Source organism: Rhamphochromis longiceps, linkage group LG8, assembly GCF_057381845.1.
Source record: "Rhamphochromis longiceps isolate RC_006_pf linkage group LG8, R_longiceps_female_GT1.1, whole genome shotgun sequence".
Lineage (NCBI taxonomy): Eukaryota > Metazoa > Chordata > Actinopteri > Cichliformes > Cichlidae > Rhamphochromis > Rhamphochromis longiceps.
In genome coordinates, this window is record NC_140564.1 from 21265610 (window position 1) to 21285441 (window position 19832).

The 19832-nt window shown below is 41.0% G+C and overlaps 1 protein-coding gene across 1 annotated transcript; it reads right to left on the reverse strand.

Annotated features, from left to right (window-relative positions):
* Window positions 1-127: 127 nt before the first annotated feature.
* Window positions 128-19811, reverse strand: lgi1b (leucine-rich, glioma inactivated 1b). Its single transcript, XM_085416443.1, has 10 exons — window positions 18023-19811; window positions 17859-17930; window positions 15471-15542; window positions 14889-14960; window positions 9565-9636; window positions 5218-5387; window positions 4965-5129; window positions 4104-4324; window positions 2847-3093; window positions 128-1855 (listed from the first exon to the last, which is right to left on the reverse strand). Exons 1-10 carry the CDS (start codon window positions 18271-18273, stop codon window positions 1506-1508), a joined length of 1692 nt encoding a protein of 563 aa, XP_085272569.1. The 5' UTR covers window positions 18274-19811; the 3' UTR covers window positions 128-1505.
* Between the last annotated feature and the right edge of the window lie 21 nt (window positions 19812-19832).

Here is a 19832-nt window from a genome sequence, read left to right on the forward strand (position 1 = left end):
TTGTCATTTCCGATACTGTTATTGTAATGGCAGCTGTGGCATAAACCGTGCAATGGTTGGCGATCTCTCATTCATTCAGTTTGTAAGTATAATTGAACAAAAAACAATACGAGAAGTTGCTTGCTGATTTAGTATTTTATTACCACTGTACATAAAATAAAATGCGAAAAGAAGGCAAAGGGACATGTAATATCCTCTATCCTTACTCAACTAGATAAAAGTGACACAAGTAAGTCTACAGCAGAAGTATCACGTTACACCAAATCTTATCACTATATCTACACCAAAAAAAGAAGCATCGAGTGTGGTCCCCTCTACATACAAAAGTAACATAATTTACACAATATTGTAAAAACGTAAACATTATTTTTTTGGCAAATTGTTCTCAGTGAAGTTTTTAATTGTCATCAAACTTCTTTTGTGTCAGAATAAGAGGCGCACGTGAAAGCATAGGTAGTATGTGCGGCACAGTGGTTGGCTTTTCGTTGCAGAGTAAAGACAACAATGGCTTTGTCAACGGGGGAGAAAAGGGGTAAGGTTGCAGTGAACGAGAAAGGGCTGGGTGACACAGTGGGATGCTTCTAGCGAGGCATTCATCAGAAATCAACGCCATGAGTGTGTTGCGCACACAGTCTTGTTCAACTGAGAGCAGAGAGGAAGCAGTTCTTTTTTTTTTTTAAACTTAGTTTCTCACAGTGTTTAGCAGATTTGTCGTTCCATTTATTGAAGTGAAATAATTACAAGCTGCCAACTAGCTGCCATGGAAAAGACACGGTTCTCAGCAAGTAGTCCAATTTTTACCTGCATTTGGTTGAAAGTAGTATTATTATGAAGCTCAGGTGTCAAATACTGACAAAATGCTTTATTGCTAAGTACAGCACTACATCTATAATCATAGATTTAAAGGTGAAAAGGGGGTTTTGTACATTTGTCAGATTGTCTGTTTTCTGTAAGGTATCTGTCAAGCCTGTCAGTTGAATGGTTCATGTGACAGGATGAATGAGACTAACCTACACAAGCAAATAAATCAAGTACTTAAACACAACACACCTATTAGTATTGTAGGTTAATGTCCCATAGTCTATAATGTATTTTCCATTATAGACCCCATTTCCAAAAACAAAAACAACAACAACAAAACATGAATGGTAATCAGCACTATCAAAATCCTATAGGAGAAACAAAACTGTATGTAGATTAATAGCAAACTCATGTGTGAATGTCTTCTGCCTTTGGAGTTGAATAATAGACAAAGAAGATCACTGACTTCACAACTTTAAATGGAAAATAAGGCATTTCCAAATATTAAGGGATTGAGATATAAATACAGGACTTGCAGACCACTGCAGCTGATCACAAAATATTTATAAGTTTAGCTACAAACTAATCTACCAGGATTTTGACAAATCTCTCTTTTTGTTTGAGCAAAGGTGGAAATTGTTGATTGATTAAAATGGGACTGACGAGAGCGACAATCTCGGGGAAAAGGCATTAAGACGATGGGCCTAATTGCTCAGATCGATCATGAGGTGCTCGTATATCTGAGTTTTTCCCTTGAAGCTGGATGCCAGTAGGAACACCCGGTCGTCAATGGAAACCAGAGAAAATCCCCGAGGCGCCTGGATATTCAGCTCCTGAGATGGGACAAACTGGCCCCTCTTGGTGTCCCATTGGTAGACCTGCGTCAGTGAGTAATCGCTGCCCAAGATGGCATACTGCCAGTTGCCGGTGGAGACGGGCTGGAACACCATAGAGCCACGGGAAGGAAATGTCTGGACCTCTTTGAACATGGCACCGTCCCAGCGCATCACCTTGGAGTCCCCGATGAATCTTGTCAAGCATATAAACAGATCACCTTTGAAAAGGACAAAGATTTCAAGAGGCCGTTTAGTTTAGACATTCAGCCACTAAATGCGGATCTGACACAGGAAAGCTCACAAAAAAAAACAGATTATGTAATCCCAAATATAATTCATTGTTTGCTACAAATATTTATTCAGCTGTGGGAGACATTTCGAGCTACATTATTCATGCACATTCACTCATTTTATATTCACACATTGTGTGCTGTGATCTTGAGTCGTGTCTTCCCTGTCTGCTCACATAGCAGAGTTGGGCTGATCTCAGCCTTATGCACTGTTTTGGGAGAAAGAAGAAGTGGATGCAGAAGTTACTCTGGGAATGGTGCTATTTGTTTTTGATGACAGATAAAGCTTTCTCTCAGTTTTTCTTTCAGCCCTAACTAGGCTAGCTGTTATGGCAAACCCATAATATTCTCATAATATTATGTATACACCCCAGATTGCCTGTTTAGAGAAGGCTGAGAGTGTCTCCTGGTAGGCAGAGCGCCTGGTGTACCACATTTCTCTCTGCTGGGAGGTCTAAGGTGAGGGAGAAACCATAAAGTTGGAATTGCAAATTAATTCCCTGTCATTTGTCTTTGGAGACCTGTGTCCAGTACGCATACGGAAGCTGTTGTAAACCTCGAAAGAAAACTGCTTTCCTTGAACTAACTTTTCCCTGACATCAGCTAATAGCCACTAATAGGTAACCTGTTAATATGAGAGAGAAACCCCCACCCCACACTATCATAATGTTTTACAGTCTGATTTGTGTGCAGGTTTTATGGCAGTGACATTGCCTCTTATCGCCTTCAAAATAAATGCCGACGATATGCAGCGGGAAAATAAAGAGTAATAAATCAAGTCTAAGAAAGTAGGTCATAAATGTTTTTATTAACCACACTTAAAAAAAAAGTTGAGTCCAATATTAAGCATGTGGTGCACTAAACTTAATGGATGCAACTAGAAGTTTGCACAGTGTCCTTTTGCTTGCATGGATCTCACCTTGAACTCGGAAGTGTTTGATGGAGAAGACGTCCTCCATGTCCGGTATGTCAGTCCTGCGGTCAAACTTTTTCTGGCTCCTGTTCCACTGGTACACGACAGGCCTCTGGGAGCTACTTGACAAAATCAGGTGGGGTTTGTTGGAGATCTCTAGATATTCTACATCTGTATCCCTGTACCAAGGGTGGAGTGACTGGTGGGAATAAAATCCATTGCCGTTCCATTTGTACACCGTTGTGGAGCCCGCCTACAGGAAGAACATGTACAAAACATCAGCTCAAGCCAACTACATTCAAAACCTGAACAAGCATTTTAATTAAGTACTCAATAGTGATTTACAGTTGAAAACAATTATAGCTCAACATGAAAAAAAATTAGGCAACAAACTTCAAATTTTGCATGAAGCCAAACACCAGAGTGTGGTGGTGTGTCTGTGCTTGTGTGCCTGAGTTGTCCCCAAGCATATGTGAGAGCATATGTGAACATTTGGCAATACAAGCTAATCAGCAGGAGCAGACACAGACCGACATGCTGCAGAGAAGGACGCCCGGGGAAGGACTGGCTGACGTGGTGGGAAGAGTAGATTAGAGGATATTTATTCATACAGGGGCTGGATGCAGTAATAAGGACATGTCTACAGTATTGTTGTTGTTTTTAAGTCAAGTCAAAATTGATATCTGTTTGCACATTTTAACAACCCCAGCTGACCAAAGTACTGTACAAGTTATATAGAATATACAGTATATACAATGATGGCTAAATCAACAATAACTATGCACTAAAAATCAAATAAAAGAAGTAAATAACACTGTGTTTGCACACTAAAAGCCAGGATACTCTGCTCAACTAGATTTGAAAGCAAGCGAGAACAAATAGATTTTAAAAGGTGTTTTAAAATGATTGAGGGACGTGGCAGTTCTTAAGTAAAAAGGTAAGTTGTTCCAAAGATTAGGAGCCACCACTGAAAAGGCCCTAACGCCTCTGCTTTGAAGCCTGATTCTAGGAGAGTTCAAGAGCCGCTGGTTCAAAGCCCTCTGTGCTCCAGTAGGACTGTAGGGTTTCAAAAGTTCTGTTAAGTAAGGGAGTGCTAACCCACTGAGACTTTAAAAATCAAGTAATGCAATTTTAAATTGAACCCTGAAATAGATTCATTTAAAAAATAAACCGTCACTAGCGAAATGCAAATTTATGCCACCTGCCATGAAATACTTTGTTGATTTTGAGTGACAGTGAAAGAAAACAGAAAACAGGCCCAACCTTAGAGCTGTCAGCGATGACAAAGAAAGACTCTCCGTCGATCATGAAGGTCTCGATGTCGTTGGGTTTGCGAATTTTTAGGATGTCAATGTCCTGGATCTTGATGAACTTGCTGGCGGAGGTATCATGCTTGTAAATGTGTGAGCCCCCAAACAACTGGGCCACAATGACAAAGAGGTGGTTCTCAATTAGCATGGGCTTGCAGACGACAGTTGAGGTGCCTAAAGAGTAAAAGAGAGAACAAAATACACATTCAGTACATGCACAGAACCCAAGCAACTGTTTGTACTAGAATGTAAGAACAATTAGGCTCACTAACCTTTTTTTCATCCAATAAAGAGTGTCTAACTACAAATACTACATGAAACCCGTAGTTCCTTTTTTCAAGTACATCTATCTAAACCTTATCAAAACCATTTAATGACGTAATGTGGTAACTCTGAGGTTAAAGTAAATCTCTGTGACTGATAAAAATATTATGTGCATCACTGTTGGCAAAGATCTGACTGACACAAAGTAGTGCTAGGATCTGATATCTTTCTACATCCAGGCACTCCATTTATGCCTGGATGCAGAGGAAATTTTCTGCATTAGCGGGTATGCTGTGTCAAACATCTCTTATTATACTGCTGGCTTAAACGGGTAATTATTTTGAATGGGAACTAGTAATTACATCAATCAGATATATACTCAACTGCAGTCACTTGAAAAAAATGTATTGTGAAGTTCTACAGGGAAGCCAACTCTGACTGAGACCAATATAATCCATACAGGGTTTCTTATACATTTACATACTACACATTGAGGTCATTCCAGGTGAGAATATTTACACATTCTCGTACTGACTTGAGAAAAACTCACTTTCAATGGTGTCATATGTTCTGAAGGTCATCTCCACGTGATCCCATTCTAAGAAGCTGCATGTCCCAGCAAAAGGCTGGGCAAACACGACATATTGTTCATTACCAAGAGTGAAGGCATCCACCGAAATGGACTCAAACTTCAGTGACTGATAGGTGGCAAACTCTGAAAGGTGGGACATAACAATTAAATAGACATGAAAGAAAGATGCTGTAGATGCTGTGATACAAGGAGATGTGCAAGAGGAAGGTACCTGCTGCGATGCAGTCAAAAGAGTGAGGCAGCAGGTCGTTGATCTTCTTCCCCTGGTGAATGGGTGGGCCACTGCAGTAGATTTGGTCTAGAGTGGCATTGGTGTGGTGCATCCACTCCACCAACCACTTGAGCTTGCAGTCACAGATCAAATTGTTGCCTCGCAGATCCCTACATGAATGGATCACAAGTAAAATACAGTTCAATTTTCTTTATACAGTTTCCTCAAGGTGCTTTACATTGTAAGGTTAAGACCCTCCAATAACAAACAAAACCCCAACAACCAGATGGGCTCAATCAGCAATCAGTGGGAAGGAAAACTCCACAGAACCAGAACCTGCCATGACAATCAAGTAAAACACTAACGTTACAACATGAAATCGTTAATATTTATTCTTTATTTCTTGCTTTCTTTATTCTTTTTAAAACTTACAGGCCTCTTATTTCCAAGAACTGTTCAGTTTGCTAAACCACAGCACGTGTCCCATCTCCTGGGTAGTCTCTGCTTATCACACACTCTCAGTTTGAATAGCTATTAAGCTTGAATGTGGAGTCTAGTGAATCTAGAGACACAGGAATTAATCTAGCTGATTGTGTCAGTGTGACCTAAGCCAGTATCTAGTTCTTTTGTTGTGTAATTGACTTGCTGACCATTTACCCTGACATTGTAGCATCTTAACCCAGCCTTTCCTTTCTCTAGATTTCTCAACCGCAGTATGTAATAGCTTCCTCTATAATGATTTACTTTCTCAGACTATTCTCTCATTTTCCTTCTTGCACAGTTATTGTTTCTTTCTTTGAAAAGGAGGAGAAATACTAATATTGTTAGGTGACGGCTGTGTGCAGACAGGAATAGGACCCAAGGTGCAGACTCCGGAGACAGAATGTAAACCAAAACAGCTTTAATGCTGAACGCAAACATAACATAACTGGAACAAAACTCAAAATAAACTAACACCAGTGGATGGGCAAAACACACAGCAAAATAAACGGTAGATCGCGACACGGACACAGAGAAACACAGGGCTTAAATACACAGAGGGAGCAATCAGGGAATGAGTAACAGGAGGGAAACACAGCTGGGGCAAATCAGAACTGACGAGACCAAAGAAGCGTAAACTGAACACACTGAGAAAAGACAGAGACCTTCAAAGTAAAACAGGAAACACATAACACAGACTCACATGCAGGCACTACAGAGGGAACAGAGACGTGGGACCAGGGCAGACACAAACACTGACTGAACACGGGGATATAGGAACCAAGGATACACATAGACGCGAACTAGACAAGGGGATACAGAGCAACTAAAGAAGACAGAGACATAAACCATAAGACAGAACTCAAAGAAACCAAAAACTAGAAAGTATAAATAATATAATAAACTCAAAAACCCTGGGTCAACGACCCAGGTATCCTAACAGTACCCCCCCCCTTAAGGGCTGGCTTCCAGACAGCCCAAACCAAAACATCAAAACAAAAAAAACAAAAACAACCCAACCAGGGTGGGCGGCGGGGGAAACAGGATGGAGGGCTCGAAACAAACCAAACAAGGAGCCAGAAACAAAAAAAGAACAAACAACGGAGCCCGGAAAGCAACAGAACAAAACACAGGAACAAAGTCCAAAACAACAGCACCAAGGCCCAGGCATAGTCCAAAAGCAAACAAACAAAAGGGCTCACGAAAGGCGCATAGGCCCAGGCAACAGTGTCGAAAAAGTTCAGGGGGCCGGCCCGGAGGCTGACAGCACAACAGTCCAAACCCGGGCAGGTCAGGGGGGCGGCCCGGAGGCTGATGGTCCAAGAGCCCAGAAAACAGTTCAGGGGGCCGTCCATGACGGCGGCGTAGGTCAAGGAGCCGGCCATGACGGCAACAACATCCAGTCATCGGCCGGGCAGGACGTGCAGGACGAGCAGGCTGGACAGGGCGAACAGGACGCGCAGGCCGGACGAGACGAGCAGGACGAGCAGGACGCGCAGGCCGGACAAGACGTGCAGGAACAGACAGCATGGAGACCTCAGGAGCAGACGAAGCTGAACACTCGAAGGCCGGACCAGGCGGAGCTGCCGACTCGGAGGCCGGACCAGGCGGAGCTGCCGACTCGGAGGCCGGACCAGGCGGAGCTGCCGACTCGGAGGCCGGACCAGGCGGAGCTGCCGACTCGGAGGCCGGACCAGGCGGTGGAGCTGGTGGTGGCTGAACGGCCTCGCCAGAACCATCAGCAGACACTGGGACGTGCTGGCTGGGTCCTCCCGGACCCCCAGCTGACGAGGCAAGAGGCTGAACGGGCCCCTCGGATCCTCCAGCAGGAAGAGATGGCTGAAGCGGCCCCTCGGATCCTCCAGCAGGAAGAGATGGCTGAAGCGGCCCCTCGGATCCTCCAGCAGGAAGAGATGGCTGAAGCGGCCCCTCGGATCCTCCAGCAGGAAGAGATGGCTGAAGCGGCTCCTCGGGCCCTCCGGCTGACGTGGCGTGAGGCTGAACGGGCTCCTCGGGCCCTCCGGCTGACGTGGCGTGAGGCTGAACGGGCTCCTCGGGCCCTCCGGCTGACGTGGCGTGAGGCTGAACGGGCTCCTCGGGCCCTCCGGCTGACGTGGCGTGAGGCTGAACGGGCTCCTCGGGCCCTCCGGCTGACGTGGCGTGAGGCTGAATGGGCTCCTCGGGCCCTCCGGCTGACGTGGCGTGAGGCTGAACGGGCTCCTCGGGCCCTCCGGCTGACGTGGCGTGAGGCTGAACGGGCTCCTCGGGCCCTCCGGCTGACGTGGCGTGAGGCTGAACGGGCTCCTCGGGCCCTCCGGCTGACGTGGCGTGAGGCTGAACGGGCTCCTCGGGCCCTCCGGCTGACGTGGCGTGAGGCTGAACGGGCTCCTCGGGCCCTCCGGCTGACGAGGCGTGAGGCTGAACGGGCTCCTCGGGCCCTCCGGCTGACGAGGCGTGAGGCTGAACGGGCTCCTCGGGCCCTCCGGCTGACGTGGCGTGAGGCTGAACGGGCTCCTCGGGCCCTCCGGCTGACGAGGCGTGAGGCTGAACGGGCCCCACGGACCCTCCAGCGGAGACAGGAAGCTGAACGGATGACCGAGGAGAGGAGCGACGGTGGCGTCGCTTCCTTTTAGATGAGGGAACAGGAACCCGTGGAGAAACGGAGACCTCCTCCTCATCCTCCGACCACACAGCCGCCAGAAAAAAGGCAGGCGAACGGACAGGCGAACAAGGTCCCGGCTGGCGTGAGGAAGGGGAGGAAGCCTGCAGTGACGATGAGGCAGAGTGTGCGTTGTCCTGCGGCAGCGGTGGGGAAGATGTAGTGAGGGAGAGAGCAAGCTCACTCGCCCTGACTTGCTCTCTCCAGGCAGTTATGGTGTTCCCCAACTCAGTGTCCTTAGCAAACTGGCTAAGCCGGGGATTATGCCGAACGATGGCCTCCACCGCGCTCAGCCCCACTGCCATGGTCCTTAAATCCGGGGACTGGGCGATGCGGTCGAGCAGGCTCACCAGCCGCTCCATCTCGCCGTTGAACTCTGAGAAAAAGGAGTCTGCAGGGTCCATGTTCTGGTCGCGATCTTCTGTTAGGTGACGGCTGTGTGCAGACAGGAATAGGACCCAAGGTGCAGACTCCGGAGACAGAACGTAAACCAAAACAGCTTTAATGCTGAACGCAAACATAACATAACTGGAACAAAACTCAAAATAAACTAATACCAGTGGATGGGCAAAACACACAGCAAAATAAACGGTAGATCGCAACACGGACACAGAGAAACACAGGGCTTAAATACACAGAGGGAGCAATCAGGGAATGAGTAACAGGAGGGAAACACAGCTGGGGCAAATCAGAACTGACGAGACCAAAGAAGCGTAAACTGAACACACTGAGAAAAGACAGAGACCTTCAAAGTAAAACAGGAAACACATAACACAGACTCACATGCAGGCACTACAGAGGGAACAGAGACGTGGGACCAGGGCAGACACAAACACTGACTGAACACGGGGATATAGGAACTAAGGATACACATAGACGCGAACTAGACAAGGGGATACAGGTGATAGGGGAGACAGAGCAACTAAAGAAGACAGAGACATAAACCATAAGACAGAACTCAAAGAAACCAAAAACTAGAAAGTATAAATAATATAATAAACTCAAAAACCCTGAGTCAACGACCCAGGCATCCTAACAAATATAGATTTAGTAACTACTTATGTTTTTCAAACTGTGTGAAAAGGACTAAACATACAGCATATAAATAGTAATCAAACACAAATACAATGAACCCTTGATGACCATATTAGTAATAACTAAAGTGTATATTTGCATTGTGAGGATGGATTAAGGAAAAACAGACTCACACTTTGGTCAAAGCATCCATGCCCTTAAAAACATCTTTGGGCAGTGTCTCAAGGTTGTTGTAAGCCAGACTCCTAATCAGCAAAAAGGAAAAAAATAATAAACAAAGTGATTACATTAGATGTAGAGTGCAACTCTTCTGACATATCCATTTCCCTTAATGTATTTTTCATTGGTTGGTGGAACAGAATGACTTGAGAAACAGAATAAAACCAAGGACATTACAAACAAATAAACATGTCACAAAACCTGACTACTTCTAGATTCCTCTCATGACATGTAACAGGTGCTTGAAATGGAAGGCAGTAAAAAACACATAAACGAATTAAGATGCAATATGTTTACTTTACTATACTATTTGTCCCAGATGTGGGATTTTTCTTTTGATACAGCAGTTTGTTTGTTTTTTAAATGTAAAAATTTAAATTAAAAAAGAGCAATCACACCGATCTGTCCTTCACATACCTGAATTGTGCATTACTGTTCTGTGTATTTTGTTCTGTTAACACTGGTCACACTTGTGTTCAATTTATTTCAAATCTTCTAAAAATATACAGGAGTTCATTTAGCAAAGAAAAGAAAAAAAGTACTATACAAAATAAAACAAAATACATTTCAATATTGCTTCACCTGTTCTGATTCACTTACATATTAAAAAGGAATGGGAAGAAGTGCACACTTATTTAATCCCGCCTCCTCGCCATAAGTTATCAGTTAATATTTATTTAGCTTCCTTACTGATACAAACCGCAGTAATAACAATGAAAATATTTCTAATATAACGTATATGACACATACAGTACAAATTATCAGAGCATTATGTTTTTGTAGCTCTATAAGCCTCCACACAACAAAGCCAATACTTCCAGTTTTGAAAAGTTAATTATACAAATATAAAATCATATCTTTATAACTATCTTTGAACTGCTTTATGTTTGGCCAACTCCACACTCAAAATGTTCCACAGTTTCACTCCATGCATAGAAAAACAAAAACTTGTTGTTTTTTTGTTCCTGGTATTACACAAACTCACAGCTTTCAAGAAGAAATCCATTAAATTACGGTATAGCTTCCTTGTCTCAAAAAACAAAAAGAAAAAACATGTGTTGAATGTCACCTGGTAGTTCTGAACTGCTTTTTTTTTTTTTGAAGAATAAAAAGAGAATCTAATGTACTTTTATAGTCATTGCCCCAGACCTCTGCACAACAGCTTATAGAATATGGAGTGATACAGTCTAATGCCTCCTTTGTCTTGTTCAGTATTGCAATGTTTCTTAATACTTTGGAATGAATATATCTTATCTGTGCTCTCTAATTAAGTATCTCATCTATTATTACCCCAAGAAATCTATTATATTGACTCTTTCAAAATGAACACCATTTATTTGAGTTTTTACATTTATACTTAATCTGCTCTTTCCAAAGAACAGTTTTATTAGGTAGTTTTATTCAAATGTAACAGTAATTTGTTTTTAATCATGCCCAAGCTTTAATTTAATTATTTCACTAGTTACCTCATCAAATAAATGCAGCAGATCCTCACCAGTGCAGAAAATGTTTATATCATCAGGAACAGTACCATTTTAACACTCTGGACACTTCACACATGTCATTGATAAATTAAAGAATCTAGGGCCCAAAACTGACCCCTGGGGTACACCACAGGCAATGTCCATGCATACAGAGCAACAACCATTTAATTTCACAAACTGCTTCCTGTCTCTTAAATAACTCCCAACCCAATTTAAAACTACCCCCCGACACTATAATGATACAGTTTTCTTACTAATATATCCCGATCTATTGTGTCAAATGCTTAAATCTATGAATTATCCAGCCACATATTGCTTTTTGTCTATAGAATTTGTGATGTATTCTATTGAATCTAATAGTGCCAGTGATGTTGATCTGCTTGATCTGAGCCCTCAGGCTCTCGGTGAGCAGTTTATGTTTATCTATATGTTTTTCCAGTCGATTGTTATACAGTTTTTCAAGATTTTCTAAGAATTGACATAGTAAAGAAACAGACCTGTAGTTTTTGAAATGGTGTTTGTTGTCAGATTTGTATAAAGGTTTATCTCTTGCTATTTTCATTCTGTCTGAAAATATACCAGTTTGAAATGATAAATTCCAAATTAAATCTTAAAATAGCCTTAAGAGCTTTCTTAACTACTGACTTATCAATATCATTAAAATCCAAGGATTTCTTATTTTTACATGTTTTAACCATTTCAAAAACAACAGCTACATGGACCATTGAATAATGATTTCTGTCTATCAAGGTATCCAGTTTTTCCTCTGTTATCCCAGGTTCAGTGATGGTGTAGACCTACGTTATACAACGCTGGTCAGTATTTCTCATATTCTTTTAATATTATTTTTATTTACTCATGTTTTCTATTATATTGCATTATTGGACAGTTTGTATTATACAGTAATGTAAATAATCTAAGGAATTCATCATACTTACTTGGCATCTTGTTTTTGATATATTTCACCTGTTTCTGTTTCATGAAATGGTTTTTAAAAGCATTTATTGATTCCTCTGTTCTGAATCGTGTGTACTTTTTTTCTGTCCATATTTTTAATCTTGTAATTCCTATCACAGACTGTAAAAACAGGAAGATGGTCACTGATGTCATTAATCAGAAGTGCGCTTACTGTCTTATTTTCAGTGTCATTTGTAAAAATGTTGTCTATGAGAGTGGCTCAATGTGATGTGATTCTAGTAGATCTGGTTACTTTAGGGACCAGGTTCATGCAGTACATTGTGTTAATAAAGTATATACGTGAATTCATAACCCTTCAGTTCAAAGTCCATTCCTTTATCCATGTTAATACAAGTTTCAGATATGGTAATGACACTGAATTGATGTAAAAACTGGTTTAGATAATCCTTGTTATTAATAAAATTTGTATATAGACTTCTACAGTTAAACTAGATAATTGACCATCTCACCCCAGCCCCCTGGTTGTACTGTTGATTTGTATAGTAGCAGCAGTTGTTATTGATAGAAGAGAAGAAGTTGCCTGGGTCTATTTCATATTCCAAGTTCTGTGTTAATTAAATGTTTTGACTTCAAGTTGATCATGTTCTGCACGTATGTATCTGACTGATGCAGTTGTTTTTTTTCCCCCAGATGTAGCCGAGTTGTTCCTTTCAGAGTATGTCATAAGTGAGTGTGTGGTTGTTTGTTACCTTGTATATAGTCTAGCTTCTCCGGTGCTGTCAAATGCAGGGTATTTTTTTGGCCAACAGTACAAAAAAACCTCCAACAAAAACAAACCCTGGAGCTAGAGACTGAACTTCAAAACACACAGAGAGATGTGAATGAAATGAAATGTTGGCGTAATCCATGAACACTGCATTATTTATATGAAAGTTGGTTCTCCAAGGAAGAGAGACCTTTTAACTTTACAGTTTATGCAAGAATGCACTAAGCAAACACATGAGGTTAGAGCAGAGTGGAAAGGATTCCAATATAACTCCTTGCAGATGCCCTTTAATAATGTATTTACTGTGTGTGATGCTCTTAAAGTGTCCTCTGATACTGCATGTGGTATCAGCGTTTGTTTACTTTTTTCTAGAAGGGAACCGAAAAAGGGCATCTTCACTGACATGCTATGGCACTTTCTGAGTCATGTTAGCAATATAAAAAAATCTTAGCTGACAGTTTTAGCGCTTCATATTTTATTGCATACATTGTTATTGGAAAATGATTTAATTCTAGAGCAGTGATCCCCTACTGGAGCTTGGATCTGACCTTCCCTTTGCAGTGAATTATCTTGCCTACAGGAAAACTCCATTTGTAAAGTTATAACTTTGACAAAAGCAATTAAACTCGTTACCTAGATAATTATTCTTATATAGACAAGGTTTTATTATGTTGCTTTTATCAGAATATCTGTTGGTCTACAGTACCACACCATGGATTTGTTAACTCTGGCCTGATTCAGGTATTACTGTTTTTGAAGAGGGCTGGTGGACAATGTATCCTCTGTTTGATTGGTTTAAGTTTATTCATGTGTCTGAGTTTCCCAATTGTTATTCCCTGTTGTATTTTTTCTATTCATTTTTCTGATGTCTTGTCTTTAGTTTTACTTCCCCTCTTGTCTCACTGTTATTGATTGTCTTTCTTTTTCTTCCCCCAGCTGTTTGCACTCCCCTGATTACCTTCACGTGTATAAATAGTCCTGCCTTTCCACTCAGTCTTTGTTGCAGTATCTGTTTACCTTTCTTGCATGTTTGCTGCCTGTTTTGTAGAAGTTTGGTAAAACTTGATTCTTAATTCTTCATCCATAGCACATTGAAGTGGATTCACTTTCAGTGTAAATCTTTTTAAAAACCATTTGCTTGTGATTTCTTGTAGATCAAACTATTTTCTATACTTTGCTGATGTTGGGATAAATGTTTTAATCTCTCCTATTTGACTTTTATTCCTCTTCATAACAATATATAGTTTAAAAGATGGTGGTGATCATAAGGATGATGAAGGGATGACAAGGAAGACCAATATGCTAAAATCTTGTTTGCCCTGTGCTGCATGATGTTAAAGGGAAAACATGTTGGAGAGTCACAGAGTGATAGGTCACCCGGTTTAAGGTTACAGCACAGTTATATTTAACTTGACCGATAAGTCACTCGCGCTCTCACCTACCTTTAGTTCTGGCAGGCTTTGAGGTGACATTGTCACTGTGTTTAGAAAAAACACTGTTAAGAATGTGTTAGCATATTTCGTATAGTTTTGTTCTACAGGACAGAATAGTGGTTTTATAAATTGTCTAGGCAGATTTTGAGCAGTTGTATCCAATATTCACACTAATAGCTTCTTTTTTTGGTTTTAGAAAAATCAAACTTTGACAAAATCAAGTCTATTTTACTGTCTAAAATATATGAACAGCTTATCTGCAATGAAACATCCAGACCTGCCCTTCTGCAACCTGATCCAGCTGATATCTTCAGTCACCTTGAGAAATGATTACTGGCAGCAGCGCTTTTGCCTACCTTTTCATTCCAGACAGTGACAAAGTGAAACGGGGACAGAAAAGGCAAACTGATGGAGGGTATGTCAGGATACCTCGAAAAATAATGTTCAGTTACTTTTTACCTCAGATTACTCGAAAAGTGAAACAGACGTGTGAAAGGGACAATGCAGATGTTAATGTGAAGAAAGGAAAAAGCCACAAGTTCTAAGAAAATAGAAAGGAACAAACGAGAGATGGGACTATTCCCTGGACAGGGATTAAGGAGAAGATAAGTAAAGACTGGAGGAAGAAAGAGGATAACAAGAACTGAGTTAAAGTTTTTTCAAACCAAAATACTTACAGATGTACTAGAGCTTTCAGGCCCCGGAAAGCATATGGGGATATTTCAGCAATTTTGTTGTTTTCAATAAATCTGTGAATGAGAAGCAGAATGAATGAGAGTAAGTCATGAAATCCTACACACAATGAATACTGACATTTATTGTGGTCCTGTAAGAAGATGAGATGTTTACTGCAATCAGGCTATGGAGAGTTTTACATGATTGCTAAGGCTAGTAAAACACTGGGAAAACATGTCAAAGTAAATTATACTGTAAACACATTCAAAATGCAAACAAGTGTTTTCAGCCATTTAACTAGCTGTGGTTGTAGTTGGATGGAGCACCCAAACAGGGAACATTAGTGTAAACATGCTTATGGGTAAAGCCTCATCGTTCAGATAGATTTATATGCCATCATGTAACCAAGCATGCACTACAGTAAGGTTTTGAGTGCAATATTTCCGCACAGGTTCACATAGTGCTGTTATTAATCAGCATGTGCCTCATATTTGTTTAATACAAAAAATATGCAATTATGATACAGTGTTTCATACAACAGCACACAAATGTTTTCTGCACATGAATTAAAAACAGTTACTTACAGGTATTCAAGATGTGGTAAACCTTGAAATGCATCCTCATCAATCAGGTCAAATGAGTTTGCTGTGAACAATCTGTGAAGGAAAAACAAACCAAAAAAGACATAGATAGATAGATAGATAGATAGATAGATAGATAGATAGATAGATAGATAGATAGATAGATAGATAGATAGCTCTCATAAGAATAACATCAAAATTTGATATCACTTTTCTGCGTTCATACTTCAATAGATTTTTGACAACACCGCTGGCTGAAATGCAATAATATGACATTATATGAGATAATATTTCTCATAAAAAATGGCAAATATGACAGTCTTTTACAGACAGTTTCAAACACTCACTGTTGCACCTCTCTCCTGACCTCCTCCATACATGAATAGAGATGAATGAAACATTTCAAATTTAGATTCATCACTCTGTAACACAGATCGCTGCGGTTTTTCAGTTCATTTCTTGTGTAATTTGGCATACCTGAATCTTTTTCTGTTTCCCTATGAAATGCTCTTGACAGCCACCCTTCCATGACATTTCTGATGAGGCTTCAGTGAACAGTAGACGGATCAACTAAAGGGCCAGATGCATTTTTCAGGTTCTGTCAGGTCTTGGCACACTGTGCAGTGTGTCCTTTACAAAGTGTGTCCACAGGAAACAAATTATGCACCTTTGTGGCAGGCTAGTATAACAGTGCCTAAAAATGAAATTTAAAAGTAGCTCAACAACAAAAGAAACATTCCTCTGAAAAGGGTCAGGTAGAATGACTGGAATGAAAATGAGTGAAAAAGCAGCCAATCTCCAACGTAAACTTTTGAAAGGTCTTCGGAAAGCCTGGAAAACTGTTGATGAAGACCACTTTAAAAATTATAAAGATATTATATAGATAAAGTCTGGTTCTTTGGAAGCAAAATATAAAGGATGGAAGCGTTTAGACTAATGCAAATTGCCATATTTAAAGCAACTGTACATAGATTTTTCTTAACAGCTGGTTGTTTGTGTTTCACAACTTAACTGAGATGAACTCCAACAAGATATTGATTTGTGTGGGCTGTGCACAATAAGAAAAGGTCATGGATGTTTACGTAATGTCAATGGCAGTAAGTCTATTGCAAAAAGCAGAGAAATTGGATGGGGGACTGGGATACTGTAATAGACAACACTCATTCACCACTTCTACCCACTGTGTATGTGGTCAATGAATGACTCAGATTAAACAGAGAAACAACCACTCACTCCTACATATTTCTCATAAGAAATGGCAAAGAATCAAGATTCTTACCCCCCCCCCCCCCCAACTTGTTTTTGAGTCACTTTTTAAATAACTAACATAAGAATCGTGTCCATCGGCAACATATTGTACACCTCATCTCCACCAGATTATTAGAAATCTTAAAGGGTTTTCGTTTATTATTAAGCTGGCATTTGGTTACTGTACAGAGCGGCTCTTTTCTTTTAAATATTGAACAAAAGTACCATCAGTATTATTTATTATTATGTCAAGGTTGAAATATTACAATCCTAAGATGTTAAAGTCTTTAAAATGAGGAAGCCAGTTACCCTGACATTTGGCTAATGCAGACTACAAAACAGTGGCACTGATCAAGCATGCCTTAATGGAGGTTAAGATGCTTCAAGTCACCTTTGCAGGGAAAAATAACAGATGAGGCAGTCCACTTATTCACTCATCTTCAGTTACCTCTCTCCTAACAGTCACGAGCTCGGTCTTCAGATGCGTGATGCTACGTCCTCCTACGTTTGAGGCTCCGTGCACATTTAGCCTCAACTTCACCGTCATCTGAGAGAATGAAGGAACCGGTGCCAGGAAAGCTAGACTGACGCTTGACAGCATGTTATTATGTGTGGCGTAGAGTACAGTTAAGTCTGACCTTGCTGTTAATTTGTGGATTTGCAAGAACGCATTTGCTCAATAGACTCAAGTCCTGTCAAGATACTAAATAATGAAGGCCATTAATCAACAGCACTGTTAGGAGAAGGTGAACACTCATGTGCACGCCTGTTATTTGACTACAGATTAGGGCTGAATTCTTCAGGAGAATAAGAGAACATGCTCATTGTTTATCTCAGCCACCCTGTTTCTAAAGAAGATACGCACACACACACACTGTTCCTCTTGCTGTTAGTTGCTCTAGCCATGTGGTCTATTGCATAATCCAGACACCATTACAGAGAATTCCCCCTTTAAAGCTGAATCTAAGCCTGTGTGCAAGTTGCCTGTTAAGACACAACCTTACTTTTAAATCAAGGAAGCAGTGAGACAGACAGGCAGACATAAATTATAAATAGACAGATAAATAAATAGGCAGACAGATTGACAGATACATAAATTGATAGATACATAGATAAATAGATAGATTAAAAGCTATTACTCACAGCAGGTGTAGGGTAGGTGTGTGCGCAAAGCTTCCTCCAGTAATTTCATTAAATCCAGACTTGACAAAAGATCTGATTAAAAGGAGAAACAAATCAAAGTGGAAATATGACACAGAATCTAATAAGCTTTCTGACACTTCACCACTTCATGCAGCATCACTTACAGTGAAACGACGTCGGATGGGAAAGTGTGGGGCACAGATCGGACACTCTCACATAGGGCATTATCTTTTGTGCAGGTGCATCCGTGGGGGCATCTGGGCTGCCTCACTCTCCGTCCGTCAGCTAAAGCCAAGCTGACAACAACGACCCAAACCAAGAGCGTCCATCCTTTCCGTCTTCTCCATCCCCTCACTTCTCTGCTCGGGTATCCCATTCCTTCTGTCCCGAGCCGAGTACTTCCACTCACGAACATGCAACTTACAAGCAAAATCTGCGACGTGTAAAGCCAATCGGGAAATATTAACTTGACGCTTTCAGATTGTTTTCTCGTTTTGCTTTTAAAAGCCGAGGTCCTCTGTCTTGTTTGCTCTTAATGATAGAGCGCTCTGAGGCTGTCTTCTATGCTTCTAGCGTCTCAATAGGAAGGCACCAGTCCAGTGGATTTGTTCTGCAAGGGGCAGGATTACAAATGCGGGGCAGATGGGACATAATAGCAGAAAACATCTCAGATTTTTGTCGTGCCTAAGTAACAGGCAAGGGTAAAAATCTGGCTTTTTGGAGTTGTCCCGTAGCCTAAATGCTTTGCTAAAAGAAAAAAAAGAAAAAAAGAAGAAGAAGATGACCTTAGAGAGAGAAAGCGAGTGGAAGAAAGAAAGAAAGAGAGATGGAGGGGGGGAGAGGGGGAGAGAGGCCCCAAGGTGCGCTTTTTTTTTTTTTTTTTTATCAGCTGTGCCAGCTATTATTTATGCGCGCTTCAGAGCCGTGCATGGCTAATGGGGGAGCAGCTATTCATGAGGCGCTCTGTGCAAATGCACCTGCCCCACTCATTCAAATGCTGCCTCTTTTCTTTCCTTCTCTGGCATAATAATGACATTAAATGTGAAAATATACGGTTAAATATACATCAAAAAGACTACTCAATCAGATATTTGTGCATAAGAAATGGCTGGTAAAGTCTGATCTCCAGACTATCATTACACAGGGGGGAAAAATGTAGAGCAGTATTTTATATTATGTTCATTAAAATGAATGTCGTGGAATAGCATACACGGGGAAACATATCATAGGATTTCATGAATAAAATATTTTCAAATAAAAATTTCCATCCGTTTGGATTGCGTGGTTTTTAAACTCGTTTTAAATCCTTATTAAAACAGACTGTTTGCCTGACATGTATGCAAAAAGCCTTTTGTGTTGTTTATCCAACTGGATGAGTACGCCTATGTGTGTTTAAATAGCTAATAGGACGACATATTTTTTCAGTAATAAATGACGAGAGCTGTGCCGTTTCTTTCCTGGATGAGGTCCTTTGATGGGTTCGGTGGGTTACATGGGAAGTCAGGGAACACTGCATTTTTGTTCCCGGATTGACTCATAACCCCGAGTCCGAATTAAACTCAAAACATTCACACAGTACAATGCCCTCTTTATTTTCCGTCCACAATTCAAATACATCCTCCAGTGTCACTCAGCGGAAGTGAACGATATGAATCAATTGCCGGTTGATCCGTGTAACTGGGCCATTTGTTCTAAAATGAATGTCGATGCTCGATGTTGTACTGCACCCCCTTTCATCCCCAATAGATTATTCATCTCACCTGGTGACGCTGACTTGCCCCCTGATAAATGGCTAATTAGATAAATTGGGTGATGGACAAACTGATAAATTAGAAAAGAATTAGATGCCCGATTAAAGAAACTGTTATCAGCCAATTACACTTACACAGAATTAGACTTTAGAGCCTCGTTATTGACTACAAACCAATGTAAGCTTTAAAATCATAGAAAAAAAGGAAATGATAAATTATTCTT

Bases quoted from the DNA above. Each gene is read 5' to 3' on its own strand.
- lgi1b (XM_085416443.1), bottom strand. From the start codon at position 18,273: ATGTTCGTGAGTGGAAGTACTCGGCTCGGGACAGAAGGAATGGGATAC. The intron at 15,543-17,858 runs GTGAGTAATAGC...TTTCCTTCACAG, and splicing joins ACACCTACCCTACACCTGCT to ATTGTTCACAGCAAACTCAT. The intron at 3,094-4,103 runs GTTGGGCCTGTT...TTCTTCCTGTAG, and splicing joins TCATCGCTGACAGCTCTAAG to GCGGGCTCCACAACGGTGTA.